Below are 20,272 nucleotides of genomic sequence, written 5' to 3'. Positions count from 1 at the left end.
ATTCCTTCAGGTCTCAGTAACTGATTCCAGAAACCTGGGGCACTACAAATGTAGCAAACCTCGAAGTGCAGAACCCTTCTCTGTGTTGACAGCCTTGGAAATGTATCTTAGAGTGCATCATCTTTATCTTATAAATAATCCTTTTTCCCAAAGGATTGAAAGGAAGTGATTATTGCAAAATTTTGTCACTTTTCTTTATAAACTCAGCTGATGAGAACATGACTCATGATTCATACAGCCCAAGGTAAAAGCACAAACTAAAAAGTACAAATTAGATTAGTCTTCAGTGTGCGATTTGTAGGAGTCTGACTTCCTGTAACTCTTAGGGACCTATCTCGGTGTGCTACTACAGATTGTAATTTTCATGTCTGTCACTGAGACCTTCAGGGTGTATTAGAGGTTGTGGGAGGGAATCTTTCAAACTCCTATTAGCTTTGACCCATCGGAGAAGAAGCTAATGCCTATTTGACTTGAATCACAGTTTCTCAACTGAGGCGGACATGGGAGTCACGAGATTTCCTGCACTTTGTTCAAGTGTGCAGTTTTGAGACAGAAAAGCATTTGTTTTGGGCCACTTTCAAGGAGAAATAGTCTTGATTTTAAAAAAATTCAAACTCCTCCACCCTTGCAGCAGCTGTTTGTTTTGCAGTCTGGCACCGTGAGCAGATCTCCGTTAACTGCTGATCTACTGAAAGCTGCCCCAGCTCCACACACTGTATCCTAACAATTTCTCCCTGTGCTGAGATCGTAAGGAGATCTTTGTTTCGTAAGCACCAGTGCCCTCTGATTCATGCATGGGCTCAGTCAGCTTCATGTATACATCATCTCGGGGATTAAATATTTCACTCTGGGTGCCGGTTCTTTTTTTCACGGTCCTGGAGTCTAAGTCTGCCAACTGCTGCTCATTCATTTTGATTTTAGAGTAAATTACCTTTTCCTTTAATGATGTTACTGTCATTACTCGGGGACAGAGTAGACTTATTTGAGCTTGCTTTTACATTCATTCTGATTCCTTTTTTTGTTTAGTTCAAATTGAAGACTAAGTGAAGAGCATCTTATCAATATTCTGGCCGGTGTCAGGCTATATTGTCTTAAGACTGTCATAAAGATTATCAAATATCCTTCAGTAGACCTTTTTTCTTCTATCAGGCTAGTTTTATTAAAGGTTTTCTATACTTCTTGTCCCAAACCCAGTTGTACTTTTCAAACTACATTGTGTTCCTATTTGCAAAGATTAGTCTGGTTCTTTTCCCAGCTAGTTTTAATTCTATACTGAAAAAAACAAGCTGGAAAAGGAACTACAAAAGCCATTTGGCAGGCTGCTATTTCTCTGTCGGTTACCATGGAAACAGTGATGGCTGGGGGGGTGTTATTAGATAATAGCAGGAAGTTTGTGATGCACTGGAGGTTTAGATGCCAAAAGCCTTGTTTTTCTAGCAAATTACCTCTGGATAAACTGTATCCTTCATCAGCTGAATTCTGCAAATGTGAGGGGCTCCTATTCACCTCAAGGTGATTGAGCTGCAGCAGGTTGAGCCCTCTAACCAGTCCTCCGTAGCCCTCATGAATGCTGTTTGTATTGCCAGAAGAGATGGTTGTGAAAGCAAGTCTAATGGTGGAAACTGTGAGAGCACCCAATGAATTGGATGTGCTTCCCTTGCCAATTGGCTGTGGGTTTTTTGTACACTACTGGGAAAAGTAGAGTATAGAAAGGTCAGTCAAATCATAAATATTGATATTTTTTAAAGACTTTAGAAAAAAATGAAGATATTGGAATCCAAAATAATACGATACTAAATAGCTTAAATTTGGAAATCAGATAAGCTAGTACTATGCAGGATTTCATAGAGTGGAAACAGTCTCCACCTTAGCCAGCAGCCCCACTGCCGCTATTCCAGTCATCTATCCTTCCTGTTAATCCCTCTGCCGATTATAGCACCTACTCTAAGAGATGACAAGAAATGCTTGAGACTGGGCATGATGGCTCTCACCTGTGATCCCAGTACTTCAGGAGGCCAAGGTGGGAGGATCACTTGAGCTCAGGAGTTTGAGACCAGCCTGGGTAACATAGTGAGACCCTGTCTCTGTGGTTTTTTTTTTTTTTTTTAGAAACAGGGTCTCACTTTGTTGCCAAGACTGGTCTCTAGTTGCTGGGATTACAGATGTAAGCTTTTTTAAAGTAAACAAAATAAATATAAGTAAATAGTAAGTAATAGAAATACTTGAAATAAATTGTTGATAGCCATGATCCTTTAAAAACACATTGTAATAAAATTTTCAAAATTGGTTATATTTCCAGTTTCTGTCCCTGATGTTGGCAAAAAGCACTCAACTGCTTCATTTATCCTTATTCCTTTTTTTGTAAATGGGAATAATAATTGGTAGCTACTTCATGGAAGTAATCAACAAGTTTTCCCATGAAAGTTGCCGTAGTAAGCAGTGAATTTTTAAGCTGTTGTAAATGGTTGATGCTGTGGTGATTTTTCAGATATGGAAACTGAAAAAGGACATAGCAGTGAAACTAAACTCCAAGGTGCCCTTGGTCTATGAAATGGCATTCATTGAAAGAGTATAGGGAAACCTTAGGGAGGGAAAGCAGCCTGTGGTGGTTGAGTTTTTGAGCTCCCATCTCTAGGACCATTTAATGGTTTGGAGAGTGTGAGGGTAAGTGGATAAAAGAGAGAGAGAGACTGCACGCGTGTGTTTGCACGCGCATGGATGTGTGTGTGTTTAAGCAGATAAAGAAAGATAGTCCTGGTAGGACTTGAATTATCTTCGGGCTTGAGATTCCTTTAGGAGTTGGAGTCCTCATTTGCTTCCTTGGGCCCTTGTATCAGGCTGGAATCCATGCCCTGACTCCCACTAGGAAGAATTGATTTTTGCAACAAGCCTCCCAGCTTTGTATTACTAGTGACAGCACGTTCAGTTTTAGGAGGACAAACTAGTGTTTCCTCAGAAAACTAAGTGATTCAGTGTTGTTTCTGTGTGTGCCATGATTTGGCCTACAACCCTGACTTTTTTAAACCTTGTCCCAGTGGTAGAGGTTTTTTTCCCCTTGCCATACTCTTAAGGACTATTCCTAAGCCATCTGGTGATTTTTTTTCAATTCATAGGTCACATTTCCAGGGAGGATAGCTGCCTCACTGAGGCAGAGAAGAGCAAAGCATGTTTGAGGAAGGGGAAAGGAGGTCTGCCCTGGAGCAGACTGAGCCAGCTTGAGGAGTGTCCCAGGTGGTGAGACTGGGGGAGTGGGCGGGCACCAGGGCACGCAGAGACTCATGAGCCTCAGGAAGGAGAGGTTTTGTTTTGTGTCCATCAAGAAGCCAGTGAGGTGTATTAAGCAGAAGAGTGACACGGTCTGACTGGCAATTTTAAAAGGTCACTATTGCTACTGCATGGAGCCTGGACTAGAAGAAACAAGGAGGCCAATTAGGACATTGTTAGATTTTGTATATACCTTGAGACCAAGGTAGAGAGGAGAAAAAGGGACAATTCAATGGCATGAGCTCAGAGGAACAGCGATTTTTATTCTCTGCTGCAGAATAATGATCTGAAAGTGTTATTGAGGAGCAAGGAGAATACTCTGTCACCTGGCTCTGTGAGCCACTGGATTGAGAGGCATGATCTCCTTCCACATGAGAGGGTTTCAGGGAATTTGCAGTCTTCCAGAGATAGCCAGGTTTCAATTAGGATGAGGAAGCAGAGAGAACCTTCAGAGTTCGTTGAGGTTTAAGAGATAGTTGAGTTTGCGCATCTTTGAATGGGAATTCCAAAGGACACAATGGAAGGGTACAGGAGGGAAAGAGTTCTGGGGGGCTGTGTCTGATCATATTATGTCCAGGAACAGTTTGGGAGCGAGTGTTCTGGTTAACAGATGGCTGGAGAGCCTTGCACTTCTGCTAGTGACTGGGCTCAGCTGGAGGTCAGGTGTGGCGGAATGTATTCTCATATGCTTTCAGAGGATGAAGGGCGTTTGTTCCTGGTGCTATGACCTGAGGTGGAAGTCCTTTCAAGATAGCAGTTCTTTTAAGTTGCATTTTTTGGAAATATTATATTACCCAGAATGGAATCTTCATCACATGAACTCTTCTGATGTCACATGCACATTCAGTGTAGCTGGAACATGTACAACTGTCAGGGTAAAGCCAGGTTTGTTTTTGCCCAAATTCAGTAACTTGTCACCCCCACCCTACCCCAGTACTATTTTGACAATAAGTCTGAACACTAAACCCTGTCAGCAGGTATTTCATTCTAAATTTCATTTACATTTCAATGTGTGCATTCCAGAAGGAAAGGCAGAAGTCTGCCTGGTAGTTTGGGCTGCAGTGCTGTGCTTTCGATGCCTGCAGAGAGAGCCTCTTTTGCAGCCAACAATTGCCCAGGCCTCCCACACTCTTTTTCTTTTTCTTATTTTTAAAATTTTTATTATCATTATTTTTAATATATATATTTTTTATTGCATTTTAGGTTCTGGGGTACATGTAAAGAAGATGCAGGATTGTTGCATGGGTACATACATGGCAATGTGGTTTGCTGCCTCCATCCCCATCACCTATATCTGGCATTCCTCCCTATGTTATCCCTCCCCAACTCCCTACTCCCTGCTGTCCCTCCCCTAGTCCCCCACAACAGACCTCAGTGTGTGATGCTCCCCTCCCTGTGTCCATGTGTTCTCATTGTTCAACGCCTGCCTGTGAGTGAGAACATGCAGTTTTTGATTTTCTGCTCTTGTGTTAGTTTGCTGAGAATGATGGTTTCCAGGTTCATCCATGTCCCTACAAAGGACACAAACTCATCGTTTTTTATGGCTGCATAGTATTCCATGGTGTATATGTGCCACATTTCACACTCTCTTAAGTTAGTGTGAGACATGGTGAGGTCCCATGTCATTGAGCTTTTAATATCACTGGGTGTGCCTGGTATAGAACGATTGATTGCACCAGTCCTTTCTGCTTACCCTTCTTATTTGCCTCACCAGAACCTTCCAAGCCAAATAAATGCCAAAAATCAGGAAAGAGTTTCGGAAAAACTCAAAGATTTGTATGTGGCAAGTGAATTTAAAACTGTTTTGAACCAATAACCTCAGTGACTTAAAATCTGTGTTTTTCTAGCTGGCTTCTTACTTTAGCAGATCTTATTTCGGAAACAGCTTCTGTTTTTAAAGTAATGTATTTCAGATCAATGCTAGGATGTCATCATCTAAAGTGTGGTTTGAGTCAGCAGAAGAACTCTGCAAAGATGACTTTGTAGGGTCCCACCACCTTTATTCTGTCTTCATCATTTCTGTAATTAATATGTTGTGTTTATGTCAGATTTTAAAAATATTTTACCACTGTGAACTAAAGGTCCAGCTATGTTCTTATATCAGCACTGGAGGAAAAATTTTGCAGCCCAACTCTAGCTGCAAGCTTAGATAATCCAGAAAACAGTCTAGAACCCAGCTGGGTTCTCAAGGGCAAGGCAACACCACAGTTTGGGAAAACAAGCTGAAAAGAAATGATAAAGAACAAAACAGGACATTACAGGCATAGCCATAAGTTGAGCAAAAGGGCAAATAAACGGACGTTTGGCTCTCAGCAGGTAAGTAGCTGTAACACGGGCTAGCATTTAGTTTTCGAGTATCATTTCAGTCTGCAAAAAATGCCGTGAGTATCCTTGTCAAGCAACTCTACCCTCTGATCCTTGGACCAGCGGGCTAGAGAAATCTCTTTGTTACTATCGAGAAGAAATGCTTTGCTTGACCCTGCAGATATGCCGACATCTTGGGCTTTTTCTTGTTTTTGAAGCAGATTCAGGAATGAGTTTTCTGCATCTGGAGTCTCCCCTTTCTCAAAGCTTAACTCATTCTTGACACACCTGCTCTTTAGCTCCATCCCACCACTTGGCTGAAATTATTCTCATACCATTAACCTCAAATCAGGTCCGCTGGCCTGTCCTCAGTCATCTTCTCTTGCCATTGTCATATTGGTTTTCAGGATGCATTACTTCTGTGTGTGAAACTTGCCCATCTATTATCTGAGTTTTCTTCCTCTGAAATACTGTCTTGTTTTAGAATTACCAAACTTTTGTCATTGCTATTTTTGTGCCTCCTTTAAGGCTTTTTCCCCCCAATCAACCCCTTAAATATAGAGGTTCAAGATTATCTTTGATTCTGTTATTATTCTCTACATTATTTTTTAGGAGATTATGAACTGGCAGTAGATGTAAATATCATATGGGCAAGGTCCCTTTCTGTCTTATTTGTCATTATGTTCCTAGCATTTAGTACTATGCTTGTTGATTGAATAAACAAATAGGATCTCATTAGTTCTTATAGCTTTATCCATTCCTTCTTTGGTGGGGTGACTTCTGAGTCTCTTATCTCCAGCTTTAACTTTCTTTCTTTCTTTCTTCCTTTCTTTCCTTTCTTTTCTTTTCTTTTCTTTTCTTTTCTTTTCTTTTCTTTTCTTTTCTTCTTTTCTTTTCTTCTTTCTTTTCACTTACTTTTTTGAGATGGAATCTTGCTCTGTTGCCAAGGCTGGAGTGCAGTGGTGTGATCTCGTCTCACTGCAGCCTCCTCCCAGATTCAAGTGATTCTTCTGCCTCAGCCTCCCAAGTAGCTGGGACTACAGGCATACACCACCACGTCTGGCTAATTTTTGTATTTTTAGTAGAGACAGGATTTCACCATATTGGCCAGGCTGGTCTTGAACTCCTGACCTCGTGATCTACCTGCCTTGGCCTCCCAAAGGGCTGGGATTACAGGCAGGAACCACTGTGCCTGGCCTAGCTTTGGCTTTCATTTGAAGTTCCAGTCATCACTTTCTACATGTTCACGAGACATTTCCACTTAATAACAGCACATGTGGCTTTTACCCTGCAGTGACAAAATCAGATTTGTTTTGTTCTCTCAGAAAAACCCCTCACTTGCTGGTAAGTTCATTTATGTTCATGTTAACCTGACCATTCTCTTGGTTAGGTTAACGCTGTCAGTTATTTTCTGCTATTCCTTGTTCCCTTGTTTCTCATACATTATCAAGTCCCAAGTCATCTGAATTTTTCTCGAACTAGCTAAAGCACCCACCTCTCTTAAAACCACCATCTTTATCTTAGGCACTTTTAACCCCGCGCCTAAAGTACTAAAATGACTGTTTTTTCGCCCTGAGGTCCCTACTTCCAGTCTTCACTCCCTTTCTTCTGTCCGTTATCCAGATGTCAGGTATTATTTCTAGGAACAGTTCTTTCCTGACTCTCTTTCTCCCTGTCTTCTCTCAGTCTCCCCTCCCCAAATATTAATTAAATCCCTACTGTGTATCAGGTATTATACTATGCTCAGCTCTGGGAATATAGTAGTGAACATGACAAATACAGTCCCTGTCCTCATGGGGGTTACGGGAGCTAGACTGTAATCAAATAAACAGAAATAGTTACAACTCGTGGTTAGAACTCCAAATTTTTATTTTAGAACATCACTCTGGCTGCTATGTGAAGAACAATTTGAGAAGAGGCAGGAGTAAGAGACTAAATAAAAGAGGAGGTGTTTGTAGTCATCGCAGTGGGAGACTGCTAGCTTGGACTAAGGTGGCATTGGGGATGAAGAGAAGTTAGTGGATTTGAGGTATGTTTCGGAGGATGAATTGACAGAACTTGCTGATAATATGTTAGATGCGAGGGTAAGGATCCAGAATGACTTCCAGGGGTCTGACTTGAGCAGCGGTGAGTGGAGTTGCTGTTTACTCAGGTGGAAGAGAAGCAGGGATTTCTGCATTTGATTGTGTCCTTGCTTGAGGAGTTCCTTCTTCTACAGGCAACATTTGAGATGCCTGAGGCTTCCTCGACTGTGTAAGTCTGGAGTTCAGACAACAGGCCTGGCTGGAGATGTCATTTGGGAATTTTGGAATAACCACAATAGTAAAATGCTAATAATAGCAAGTGTATACTGCTGACTGTGCCTGGCTTTATTCTAACTTCTTTACATTGAATTCTCTGATAATTTTATATAGTTGATGCCATTATTATTTCCATTGTACAGATAACGTGGCTGAAACTCCAGTGTTAAATCACTTGCTCAAGATGACTTAGAAAACTATTTGTTGAATGTTGAATCAAATTAAAACTAATAATATAGAGCATATGTAAAACTGTGGAATTGTACATTGTCATTCAGAGAAAGAGAATAAAGAAGGGAGCGTAGAGACTGCTTTAATCACTTTGTTTTCCACCTCAAAAATCTTGATTTGCTTCTATGGGAACAAAGGGTGAAATAGAAACTCCTTAGCCAGATTGTCAAATCCACACATGCTCTATGCCCAAAGAAATCCATGGCCTCTCACTGTTCCCTGTATGGTTGCTCCATTCTACTAAGTTACTCTTTGCTCTCCCTTAGGCTTGCTCTCTACCTTCTTCACTTAAAAGGACCCCCTATAGTGTGAATCTTTCCCTGCTGCCTCCAGTGCAGAAATTAGTAATAGTTACTGTGTGCCAGGTGCTTCCTGTGAACCTGGAAAACGAGAAACAGGTAGCAGGCTTCCACCTTGTCCTTTCTGCTCATCTGTGTTTTGTTTTTAGAAGTATCTTCTTAGTAAAAAGATGGAGGTTTTCTATGTAGCTCATCTAAGGAATCAGAGATGATGTGGAAAACCAAAGGCCCCGCCATTATCTGAATCAGTAATTTGGAAGCATATTTTGCTTTGAATGACTTTTTCTGGTGGATTTGGGGGTGAGACGAAGAATGTGATATTTTTTTTAAATCATGGCATTTATTTTTTAAAATCTTACTGAAAATATTAAACGATACAATTTCAGATACAAAAAAACTAGTGCAATAAAACAGTTGAGGTGTATTTCCATTGTCCTTCCCTTCCTCATCAGGAAAGTACATTGTCCACTGAGAGACAGGATGACTGGCCTTCTCCCAGCTCTGCATAGAGCACAAGCCCACCAGCTCTCCTGGGCCTTGGTTAACACATGGCACAGGCTATGTTTTCTAAAAAGCTGTAGCAACACTTGTAAGTCAACCATGTTCAAATCACATATTTACATATTGGTCAATTCTTTATGATAGACATACATGAAATACAGTAAATAATTTCCAGTTGCTGTTAAAAAAACAAGAAAAGAAGTACAGGGGACAAACTTGGTCAGCGTACACAAATATCCTTCATGTGTACAGATAACCTCAGGTATAATTTTTTTTGAAACTTTTAGGTTAGGGTATATGTGCAGGTTTGTCATACATGTAACTTGTATGCCACAGGGGTTTGGTGAACAGATTATTTCGTCACCCGGCTAATAAGCATAGTACCTGATAGGTAGTTTTTCCATCCTCACCCTCCTCCCATCCTCCAGCCTCAATCATTCAGGTATCATTTTAATTTGAAAGACCTAGATACACTATTATTTAAGTGATAGTGGTCCCTAAGATTTATTCAAATTACTATAAAATAATACAGTAAGCAAATCTGCTGTAATTTAAAACTCTGCCCATTGCTTGAAACCTTGGAGGAACCTATACTACAATCAGTTGCTAACTAAAAGCAATTGTACATGTATTTGATATTTTCCCACAGTTTCTACCTTTAGATTTAATTCAGTAAAGGAAGATGACATTTGAAGATGAAGTAGCCCTTGTGTCCTGAGCTTCTATCAGGCACTACGGCATGGAATGGCAAGGGGGATGCGAGAGCACATCAGATGACAGCCGGCCTTAGACGCTCACAAGTCAGCTAAGGTGACTGACAGGGGAATCAAAGAAGCCAGTCATGTCATGGACCCATCAGCAGCAGAGCTGGGCAGCCCTGGAGCTGAATCTGGGCCTCAGACCTGTTTAAATTGCCCAGTATTTTCAAAGACACTGAATTAGCTGCCAAAATTTATAACTCAGGAAATTCACATAAAAATCCCACTTATCAGTTTCCCTGGAAAACCCCGAAGAGGGGGCAACATGGGGGGAACCGTGATCTGGAACAGCTTATTGGCAGAGCAGCCACCACCTGTCTGCAGGCCCCTGGTTCTACATGGTTTCCTCCCCTCCCTGTGGCGCACCCAGTCCGCACCTCACACCTAGGCCACTTGCTGGTGTTTGTGACCCCTACAGTATAGTCAGGGTGCCATATATTCAGGACAGGAAATATTAGGATTTCAGAAGGAATAGAGCTTACTTTGGAGAACAGGGTATAGTGGAAAGAATAGGGCTTTAGAGCCAGGCCAATCTACATTCCAGTGCTAGCCTTCCCTCCTGCTAGCCTTTTGCCTTAGAGAAGTATTTTCCCTCCAGCTCCCTTTGCTTATGATAAAATGGATAATATCACCTCCCTTGCCTCCCTTATAAGACTGCAGTGAGGATTAGCAATAACAGATATAGTGCCTAATGCAGCATACGCCATGGTTGATCTTGTGGAAAAGGTCTAGCAGAAGGCTTTGGTTTAAGTACCTGGAAACTGTTATAAAAAGAAGCATGGAATAAAAACAAAACAAAACAAAAACCACCACCAAAAAAACAAACTCCATGTAGATTAAAGAGTTAAGTCTAAAAAATGTAAACTCTTTAAAAAAAAAAAAAAGGAAATGCAGTTGTATATTTAACTTTCCTCAGTATGGGAAAAGACTTTCTAAGCATAAAAATCATGAAGGAGAGCCAAAGAAAGGTCAGTAGAGTTGACTCTCAAATTTTTGAGCTATTCTGTGTTAAATATCGTAAGTACAGCTAAAAGGCAAATAGCAAATGAGAAAATCATTTGCAAAAAGTATGACAAACAAAGGGTAAATGTCTCACTATCTGTGGTCACAGATCAATAAGAAAACAGCATTAACACCCCTGTAGAACAATGGACAAAGGACATGAACAGAGAGTGTTCACAACAGAAGAAACAAAATAGCAAACAGAATGTAAAAAAAAGTTGAACTTGGGCCAGATGTGGTGGCTCATGCCTGTAATCCCAGCACTTCGAGAGGCTGAGGTAGGTGGATCCCTTGAGCCCAGGAGTTCAAGACCAGCCTGGCAAACATGGTGAAACCCTGTCTCTCCTAAAAATACAAAAAAATTAGCCAGGAGTAGTGGTGCACACCTGTAATCCCAGCTACTCGGGAGGCTGAGGCAGGAGAATCGCTTGAACCCAGGGGGTGGAGATTGCAGTGAGCTGAGATCACACCACTGCACTCCAGCCTGGGTGACAGAGTGATACTCTGTCTCAAAAAAAAAAAAAAAAAAAAAAAAAAAAAAAAAAAAAAAAAAAAAAAAAAAAAAAAATGTGGGTAGTAATGCAAGATCTCTAGGGTTGAATGAGTTGTCATTTCTACCCTAATTTTGTTTTCGTTATTGTCAGTTGGTAATGTTGAGCCAGAAGATAGATACTATCATATTTTCCTGATGCGATTATAGATTGCTGCAGCCTTCTCAAGAAAGCAGTTTGGTAGCATAAATCAAGTGCCCTAAAGTTCATACACTTGGCTCCAGTAATTCCATTTTTAAGAATATATGTTAGAAATATATGCAGAAATGTTTTGCTCAAAAATCTACTTACAGCAGCTTTTCGTTTATTTAACCTCTTAAAAAAAAATACTGGTGTGTGAAAATCTGAATCTCCAACCATGTGTTCCTTACTGCTCCATCCTTAGCATTGGCATAATATCTGACATGTACGGTGGTCAAAAAGTATTTGTGGAAGTATACATTCATACAAATGAATATTGTAGAACCTTTTTTTTTTTCTTTTTCTTTTTTTTTTTTGAGACAGAGTCTGGCTCCTTCGCTAGGCCAGAGTGCAGTGACGGGATCTCGGCTCACTGCAACCTCCACCTCCTGGGTTCAAGCGATTCTCCTGCCTCAGCCTTTCAAGTAGCTGCAGGCGCATGCCACCACACCCAGCCAATTTTTAATTTTTATATTTTTAGTAGAGATGGGTTTCACTGTGTTGGCCAGGATGGTTTCGATCTCTTGACCTCATGATTTGCCCGCCTCGGCCTCCCAAAATGGTGGGATTACAGGTGTGAGCCACTGCACCTTGCCACAGCTGTATTTTTGAAATGTATATTTAAAGATAGAAAAATGCTCAATAAAATATTATAGATAGAGTGTACATGATTGTATATCTGGAATACTTTGTGTGTACATTGGGTAAACTCTGGATGATAGGATTATAGGTGATTTTCTGCATTTTCTGTGTCCTCTTCCTCAGTCATTCAGTACATATTTATTGATATGTGTGATAGGCACTGAGAATGTTTCTTCACAGGAAGACCACATAAACTGTCCCTCATGGAGTTCATAAGAGCAGAGGCTGAATAAGTAATTACAATTGCATAATTTACTTTAGTAAACTTATGTTACTTTTTATATTCTAGAAAGAAAAACTGATGATTTTAAAGCATTGGTGATTGTTTATCATTTCTAAGGTATTCTCTTAGGACAAGAAAGGGTTAATTATAAGAAAAATCCAAATCTCATCCAGTGTGAATTACCTTTCCAATGAAAAGAAAAATGTTTAGGTTTCCCGTCTGTTGGATGGTTAATAATGACATAACAGTAAAAACACCCAGATTTTTTCACCCTAAATAGCGTTTTCTTAAAGGAAACTGCATGGGATAACATCTTGGTGAGGTGGAGGTAAGAGTTGTGGGAAGCCTTAGGAAAGCATAATTAAGCATTCAAATGAACTGGCTGTGGTTGGAGAAATGGGAATGTTGATCAACATTAATATAAAAATATATGTTTTTTGCTTTTTCCGTGTACTTGTAGGGTTTCAGGTATTTGGAAAACTAAGAAGACTAATAACAAAACCCACTCTGTAGCTTGAGTGTGACCCTAAAAGCTTCTTTTAACCAGGATGAGGGATGGAAAATTTTACCCTTAGCCCTGGTTTTTGGAGGTGTGTTTTGTTTTGTTTTGAAGAAAGCCCTGAGTAAATCAAAAGGGCTACAGAGATGTGTTTGGGTAACTTAACCATGCTTAATGACTAGGAAGGCGCTCCTCTAAACAGTCTGACCTGTGTTCCCACTGTTGCTTATCCATTTATCAACTGGAGCCTTTATGCACAGCTGTGTGAGCTCCTCTGACCTTTCATCTGGCTCCTAGCTGGAAAAAGTCTCCATGCATCTTGGTTCAGTGGAAGGGTGTCCCTATGGTCTGTGGCTACTCTGACCACAAGAGAAGGATTCATTTGTGAGCTCTGTGTTGCATTAGTAGGATCCCTTGCCCTCTTTCCTATCTACCTCCTTCTGCAAATTAGGAATATATCTTCTGAATCGGAGACTTTGAAGGAATAAATAACAAGCAGAGAAGAATGATACCACCACTCACAGAGGGTACCCTGTGTATTGCTGCCTCCTTTGTGGACTGATTCCAGTGGCTCCCTCCCAAACAAAGGCTCACCCTTTTCTGCTTTTTGGTATGGCCAATGCTTATGTTGAATGTTACATGTTCAAAACCAACCTGAGGCTTACTCTGATTTGAAAAGTTCAGATCTTAGGAACTGTGTGTGAAATGTGATCACTGAACATCACTTTCCATCAGTGCTGATATTTCTCTCTTGCATTTTGGAATTAGTTTTCACTTGTGAGGTGCATTCCTGCTTCGTATTCTCAGGTGCGACAACAATATTTACCTATTCTCTTCCATTGGTCTAGCACTCCCTTCTCTCCAACAGTGTTTTTAACGTTCTAAGAGCTCTTCATCTCTGAACTGCCTTTGTGTTGTGATTGTGTCTTTCCTTTCTACTTTATTTTATTCTCCCGTCTTAGTGTCTGTAGTTGATGTGTAGATAGAGCCCATGTTGTACTCCCTGATTATGTAGAGGGTAGCAGAAGTTCTTCTGTTTCTAGCTGTGTTGAATCTTGTAGCTGACTATACAGCCTAAATTAAGGAGCCTTGCAGTCTGTAATCTCATGGACAGTGCACTCCCTCCAGATATCTTTTCTCCAGCAGGACATGTGTCTTTTTTGTCTGCCACTTTTTTTTTTTTTTTTTTTTTTTCTCCAGAGAGTGGCCTTTTGCTTTTCTGAGATGGAGCTGGGCCGCCCTGAGGGCAGGGTCACCTTCCCACTGCTTTCTGGTTGTCTGAGGGGTCAAAGGTAAATGTTTTGGTGCCTACTTATTACTGGAAGAGAAAAGGTGGCAGACACAAATCAATCACTGAAACCAAAAGTTATTTTAAACATTGCTTCTATCTTCTGTCTGTAACAATTATGACTATGCCTGACAAAGTTACTGCCAAAAATTGGGGCCTGGAACTTAGATTGTTTATGCAAGTTCATTATTGTTTTGATTTTGATTTCCCTAGGGGAAATCTTTGTAAACAGTTAAGTTCTCAGAAGAACCCATACAATAATAAACATAAACACAGTTTGCAACTGAAATCAATCCTGCAGTAACCCAAATGTAACCCCTTGCATTGGAAGTGAAGCAGATGAATGAATAGATCCATCCGTCCTGCCCAGAATGGAGGTAGAGAAATCAGGAAGCTCAGATCTGTTCCAGTCTCAGCATTTGACATGCTCTTTGTTGGCTGTGAGCACAGAAGTTGTTTAATGCGCCCGTTTTGCAGCTGTGGAGGAGTCACACTACAAGTTGATTGCTTCGCAGCCTATGCTGTGAAGACTCATGAGAATATTGGACATAAATTGCTTTTTGAGCTCTCTGTGTGAATACGAGGCATTTGTATCCTAAGTGTACAGGAGTCGTGAGCCATCCTCAAAGATGTAAATAGCCAGTCTCAGTTTGACAGCACTGTTTTGATCAAGCCAGAGCTCCCTTTGAGAAAATCTTGTTGTCTGTTCTGGAAAGAGGCAGGAGTATATCTTCAAACCTCCAAAGTAGCTATGAGAAAAATTGTGACTATAGGTGCCAACTAGTTAAACCAGCATACACTGTGAAAAGGTGAAGCAGAAGGCATCGCATCAAGTCTTGGTTAAAAGGCCATTTTCCCCACACTGAGTATGTCAAAATGGAGAGCACAGCATCAGGCAGATGTAAATAATTCTTGTACAAGTGACTTTTATTTCCTCCTTAGGTCAGAATGGGCTTTTCTGTGTTTTAGCTTATGATGACAATGACACGAATAGCTCGCACTTACTGCATGCCAGTCTCCAAGTGATTTACACATATTCTATCAAGGGAGGCTCACCATAGCCCTAGGTGGCAGTGACTGTCATCCTCCCTGTTTTACCAATGAGTAAGTCAGGGTTCAGAGAGGTGAGGTAAGTTGCCCGCAGTCAAGCAGCTGCCCAATGGCAGAGCTATATATGGATTCCCACAGACTGACTGAGTAGAGGTTTCCATTTTTTTGACCACTGTCAGCTTCTGTTGCATCTTGATCACACAGGCCAAAAATTTAGCACAGGGAATGCTGTTTTCTAGGAAGAGAATGGAGACTACACATATGTGGAAAGAGTGAAGATACCCTTAGATCACGGGACCTTGTTAATCATGGAAGGAGCGACGCAAGCCGACTGGCAGGTGAGGATGCACAAGTAAAGAATCTTCTCTCATGTGGAGGCAGTCTCCCGACTCTCAAGACTATTTCTAAATAGACACGGTGAAAAGCAAGCTGCTTTTATAATGAGCAAGAGGCAATGAACTGACATTCTTTCCAAGGAGTTTTGATACTACTCACAATCCAGATGGACACTAGTGTGTCCAGTGGAACTTTCTGTGATGATGAAAGTATTCAGTATCTGTGCCGCCTAATTAGTAGCCACTAGCCACATATGACTATTGACTTCTGAAAATGTGGCTTGCTTGCTATAAAGAACTGAGTTTTTATTTAATTAATTTAAATGTGAATAGCTTCAGGGTAGCTAGTGACTCTCTGACTGGAATACACAGCTCCGTGGCTAGGCCATGCCATTTTTAGGGCAGATCATTTCTCAGGTGTGCATGTTAATGTCAAAGCACTTACCATGAGAGTGGAATCTCACGCCTCTCTTAGGTCTCATCCATTTATATGTTTTATGAGATTTGGGAAATGACAGGTGCCTGAGAGCAGCAGCAACAATTAGAAGAAACGAAAATATCTCACTTCAGAGGCGCTGGCACAGCAGAGGGGGGCTGGGGATGGAAATTTGTTTCAAGAAGACCTTTCTCTACAAGACTTTAAAGAGCTTACTAATTTAAGGGGGATAAGATGGAAATATTTCTGTATTCTCATGAATAAGTTTTAAATTGCTTTGAACTAAACGTGTTCATGTGCGTATTTATGTCAGAGTTATGTGTATTTCCATTTAGCATCGAGTGCCCAAAGAGTACCACTCTAGAGAACCAAGAGTGAACCTGACCTTTCGGACAGTCTATCCAGGCCCCCGAGGGACACCCTGGTGACGTCAGAGTCTTGAGAGAGAAGCTTCACTGAGACGGAGCAAACCTTCCACTGAGAAGTGACTTCAAGAGGCTGGTGCTGCTAGATCTCGGGGCATGGCTGTTGGGAAGATGGTGGGGTTTGTTTCCCAGCTGGAGTCCTATTAAATGACAGCCAGTAATTCACATTGGTAATGGGTCTACCGTGGGAACAGTTATCCCTAATCACAGCTCAAAATCGCTGTCATCTTTAGGCAAATTAAAATCCACGTGACAGTGTTCACGAATGATTATGTTCATAAGCAGTTTTCCTCCTGCCCTCCCCGCCCCCACCTTCATTTGAAGAAATATGAATGGATTTGTGCCTCTAGGGAAAAGCTCCACGTGTTTGTTCCTTGTGACTTCAGTGAAGTGGAGATATAAATATGCGTCAGAGAGTCTGGAGCCTTCTGTAGGCAGACAGCTGCTGAAACCCAAACAGAGGTGGTTTCATCTTGGCTTGCACACTATTGTAATGGAAAGCTGCATATTCAGGAAACTCCGTAACTGAGTCTTACCTGTCAGTCTTCCTGTGACACACTCAGACAGGTTACAGGCCCCCAAATAAAGAGGGGTGGCAGTGTGCTCTAGTCTACCCACCTTCAAGCCGTCACCCGTAATACAAGAGAAAACTGTACCCTTGAAGGGAGGAATCACTGAATGATGTCATGGGTAGCAGGCTGAAATTGAGGCTGAAGAGCAGCAGAAGCCCTGCTCATGACAGCTGTTCCACATAGATTAGTTTCCCCTAGGGAATCACTTGAGTCATCTAGACCCAAGTCAGATAGAAGTGGGAGCAGCCCTGCAGGGAATACACTCAATTGCCTCATAGTTCTCTTCACCTTGTGTTGCAGTAGCCCTATGACTAAGGCTTTCTCTGACTCAGTGTTTTCTTACATACAAGGTCCCAAGGTACAAGGGTTAGTCTGTGATGTCACCGAGGTTCCCAAAACAAAACAGAGTGGCTGCCCGTTATTGCATCATAAAACCACATGTCTTCTTGACCTCTTGACTCAGGAGCTGTATACCAGATTAACTCCAAACCAAGATAATGAAAACCTGAGAGAAAGGAAATGAATGTAAATGGATGAAAATAGGGCAGGAGAGTTCAGGTTTCTCTGTCTGCCAGTGGGGGAGAGGTACAGTGCCTTTTTGCTTTTTCTCCTGTTTCCATTCCAGGCTGTAAGATTGATGCTCCCTGTGATCATTGGAAGATGCCAAAGGCCGGGCACGCTCTGACTCGGCACTCAGATGGAGCACCATGCCTGGCCAGACTGTTCTCTGGCAAGCTCTCTGGCTCCTGGCATTGTAGCCCCGTCCTTTTTAAACAAACAAATGAGCAAAGCTTGTTTGTCTAAGAAGTATGAAATGCTTTATAAAGTTAGAGCACCATACCAAGCTTTCCTGTGAGGGAGGCTCAAATCACCATAAGAATAAAATAAAGCCTCTTTTTAATTCGTAGCTCTTCTCCTAGTAATGCAAATAATACCAGGCCAGGTGATACAGCCAGCTTTGGTTATGAGTTTGATTCATGACACTAGGAAATGTATCTTCCATTCCTTACTAATGAAAGAACTGGCAGATGGTTCCGAGTCTTCCAGTGTCCCTCCTTCTTAATGGAGGGTCATGATCTCCCCTTGCATCAGCTGTGCATTTGATCTCTTCACTTGTCACACCCGTGTCTTTCAGGGAAACACATTTCTACTGTACAGCAGATGGGGTGGGCCACCACCTGGGTGTCTTAGTCTGAGAGCAGCAGATCTTCAGTTTTGTTTTTCTTGCTGTCACTCCAGATGCTATATGCCAGAACTGCCCTTTTCCTTATCATTAAAACAATGTCCCTTCTGAAATGTCAAGTAGGTACTTGCCGTAGAGTAAAACTGCAGGGTGTAGGCACAGATGGGAATTCCAGACCACAGCAGAGGGCCGCGTGCTCAGTGACTGCAGCAGCCTGTTGCCGTGTTTTGCTGGTACTAGAGCTGAACTAGGAATTAGAGGTGATGCTGTTTTTGCTTAGCTCCCATGTAAAGCTGAGGAAGCAAATGTAACAGCAGTAGCGTGAAGAAAAACAGGTTTCAGTTTTGTTTTGTTTTTGCTGCCCTTTTTCCAAGCTTCAGCAGGCTGCCCGGCACTGCCCCGGGAGCTTTTAGACACGATCCCCAATCCTCCCCACAGCCCGGCAGGAGAGAGGTCGTGTTCCCATTGTAGAGGCTGGGAAGCTGAGTCTCCAAGAAGTTAAGTAAATAGGGCTTGTAGTGGCCGAACTGGATTTCAGACTGCAGGCTAGTCTCTCGGCCTGTTTGGTTTTCCTCTGCCATGCTGAATGGAGGCGGAATGGTCTGCTGAGCACTCCCGGGAACCCTGAGCCTCAGGGCTGGCTCCTGCCAAGCTGGTTGTTCCTGGGCTTTCCTGTATAGCATCAGGGCAGGCATCTGTATCTCATCTTCCCTTAATCAGCATCAGCATCTTCTAGTCAGAAACTGCTGGCGACTGGACTAGCAGTTGACCATTTGGTTGGGGAAGCTCATTTTGCAGGGACAGAATCCAACTTCTAGTGAGTTAGACAGATTCTCAGCCAGCTTTCCTTGGCTTTCTGGCAAGTGTTTCCTGACCGTATCCACCTTCAGAGACAGGGACAGATGAGTTTTCCCCTGTGGTCCTTTATCATTTCATTCTTATCTGTGAGTACACTTGGGGACCCTGAATGACACCCAAACTTGTATCAGGCTTTTTCACAATACTTACCAACACCATTACTCCAGTCAGCAGAGAGCCCAAAGAAACAGACCAGGCTCCACACTAAAATTGTCTTATTTATAACAGGCAATTTGCCTCCAAACATGGGTTGGAACACTCACACTTAGCACCCAATGGCATCCCCAGCGTTGAAATCAGGGTCCATGTTGACCCATCACTAACCGACTAGCTCGGGTGGTTCTGAGGATTCCTGATAAGTTTGTCACAGCTAATAAACCTGCCCTTTCCTTGTGGCACCCACTCTCTGCCTCTGTGGCTGATGTGATCCTGCCCTAGCGCATGGCAGGTCTGCCTGGACCCAGTGCCTGTAGAGCCATCTGAATTGTGTCATTGCAACGCTGAAAGAGCTAAGGAGGCCCTGTGGTGCACTGAACGCTCTTCAGAGAAGTCCTGACAAATGACGGGTTCCTGCCCTGCTGGGAATATTTCTTCTTTGAGTTCTGGCAGCTTTACTTGGCTGCACAATATCTGAGACCCACTTTGCCTTTTCTGGTCATAAACACTTGGAGTGTTGAATCTTAGGTCTTGATTATGTTTTTGAGCAGTGCCTTTGATAAAGCCGAATGTTTCCATAGTGATGCATTCTGTTGATTTAAAATTTTACTTATACATGATTCCACCCACATGCTCTCCTCAGAAGGACCTGGTCTACAACTGCCCTCTTCCCCCGCCCCATTTTCTGTTGGGAAGGAACACCCATGTGAGACCCTTGTCAGATTGGTGCTGCTGCAATCTACTCTTAGACGTGATTCCTGTGTCTGGGTGTCAGTAGGGAAATGACTTCAGTGTTTGTTTACTAGAGTGACTAACGACGGCTTTTCCAGCTGGTCTAGAGCTGATGTGCCTCCCTTTATAAAAGCCTTCCCCAGCCTGTGAATAGAGCCCCATGTTGGGCTGAGCTGTCCTTTAGTGTTTAAGCTGGAGTGGGAAGAGGAAGCAGTGTCAGAGGACAGTGGAGGAAAACAGGACAAATTAGGCCCTACCTTTGTAGCCAGCACTACCAAGAAGGCTGTTTTCTCAAATGAGCCCGCTTGGAGCTGGCAGAGGCCTGTGTGTATGATGCTGTTAGGATGATTTCTGTGTCATCACTCCCCCCATAGGATCAGTGATGGCATGCTCTCTCAGCTCAGGGACAGTCCCTATTCTCATGTGTCCTCCAGGAATGTGGATATGCCTTCACTGCTCTTACTGCTCTGGCTGAGCCCACGG

The 20,272-nt window shown here is 42.3% G+C and overlaps 1 protein-coding gene across 6 annotated transcripts in view; it reads left to right on the top strand.

Moving 5' to 3' along the window:
- Positions 1 to 16,550, top strand: part of ALKBH3 (alkB homolog 3, alpha-ketoglutarate dependent dioxygenase) — a 37,902-nt gene extending 21,352 nt beyond the window's left edge. For all 6 annotated transcript variants that reach the window (XM_017529405.2, XM_017529403.2, XM_037738880.1 and 3 more), the window contains exons 9-10: positions 15,332 to 15,430; positions 16,199 to 16,550. In XM_017529405.2, the coding sequence (XP_017384894.1) occupies positions 15,332 to 15,430; positions 16,199 to 16,291 (192 nt within the window). In that variant the 3' untranslated portion in view covers positions 16,292 to 16,550. The remainder of the gene's footprint in view (positions 1 to 15,331; positions 15,431 to 16,198) is intronic.
- The last annotated feature ends 3,722 nt before the right edge of the window (positions 16,551 to 20,272 follow it).

Source organism: Cebus imitator, unplaced genomic scaffold, assembly GCF_001604975.1.
Source record: "Cebus imitator isolate Cc_AM_T3 unplaced genomic scaffold, Cebus_imitator-1.0 Scaffold58, whole genome shotgun sequence".
NCBI classification, from domain to species: Eukaryota; Metazoa; Chordata; class Mammalia; order Primates; family Cebidae; genus Cebus; species Cebus imitator.
The sequence above is the reverse complement of the archived record's forward strand: the minus strand, read 5'-3'. Positions and strand labels throughout refer to the sequence as shown.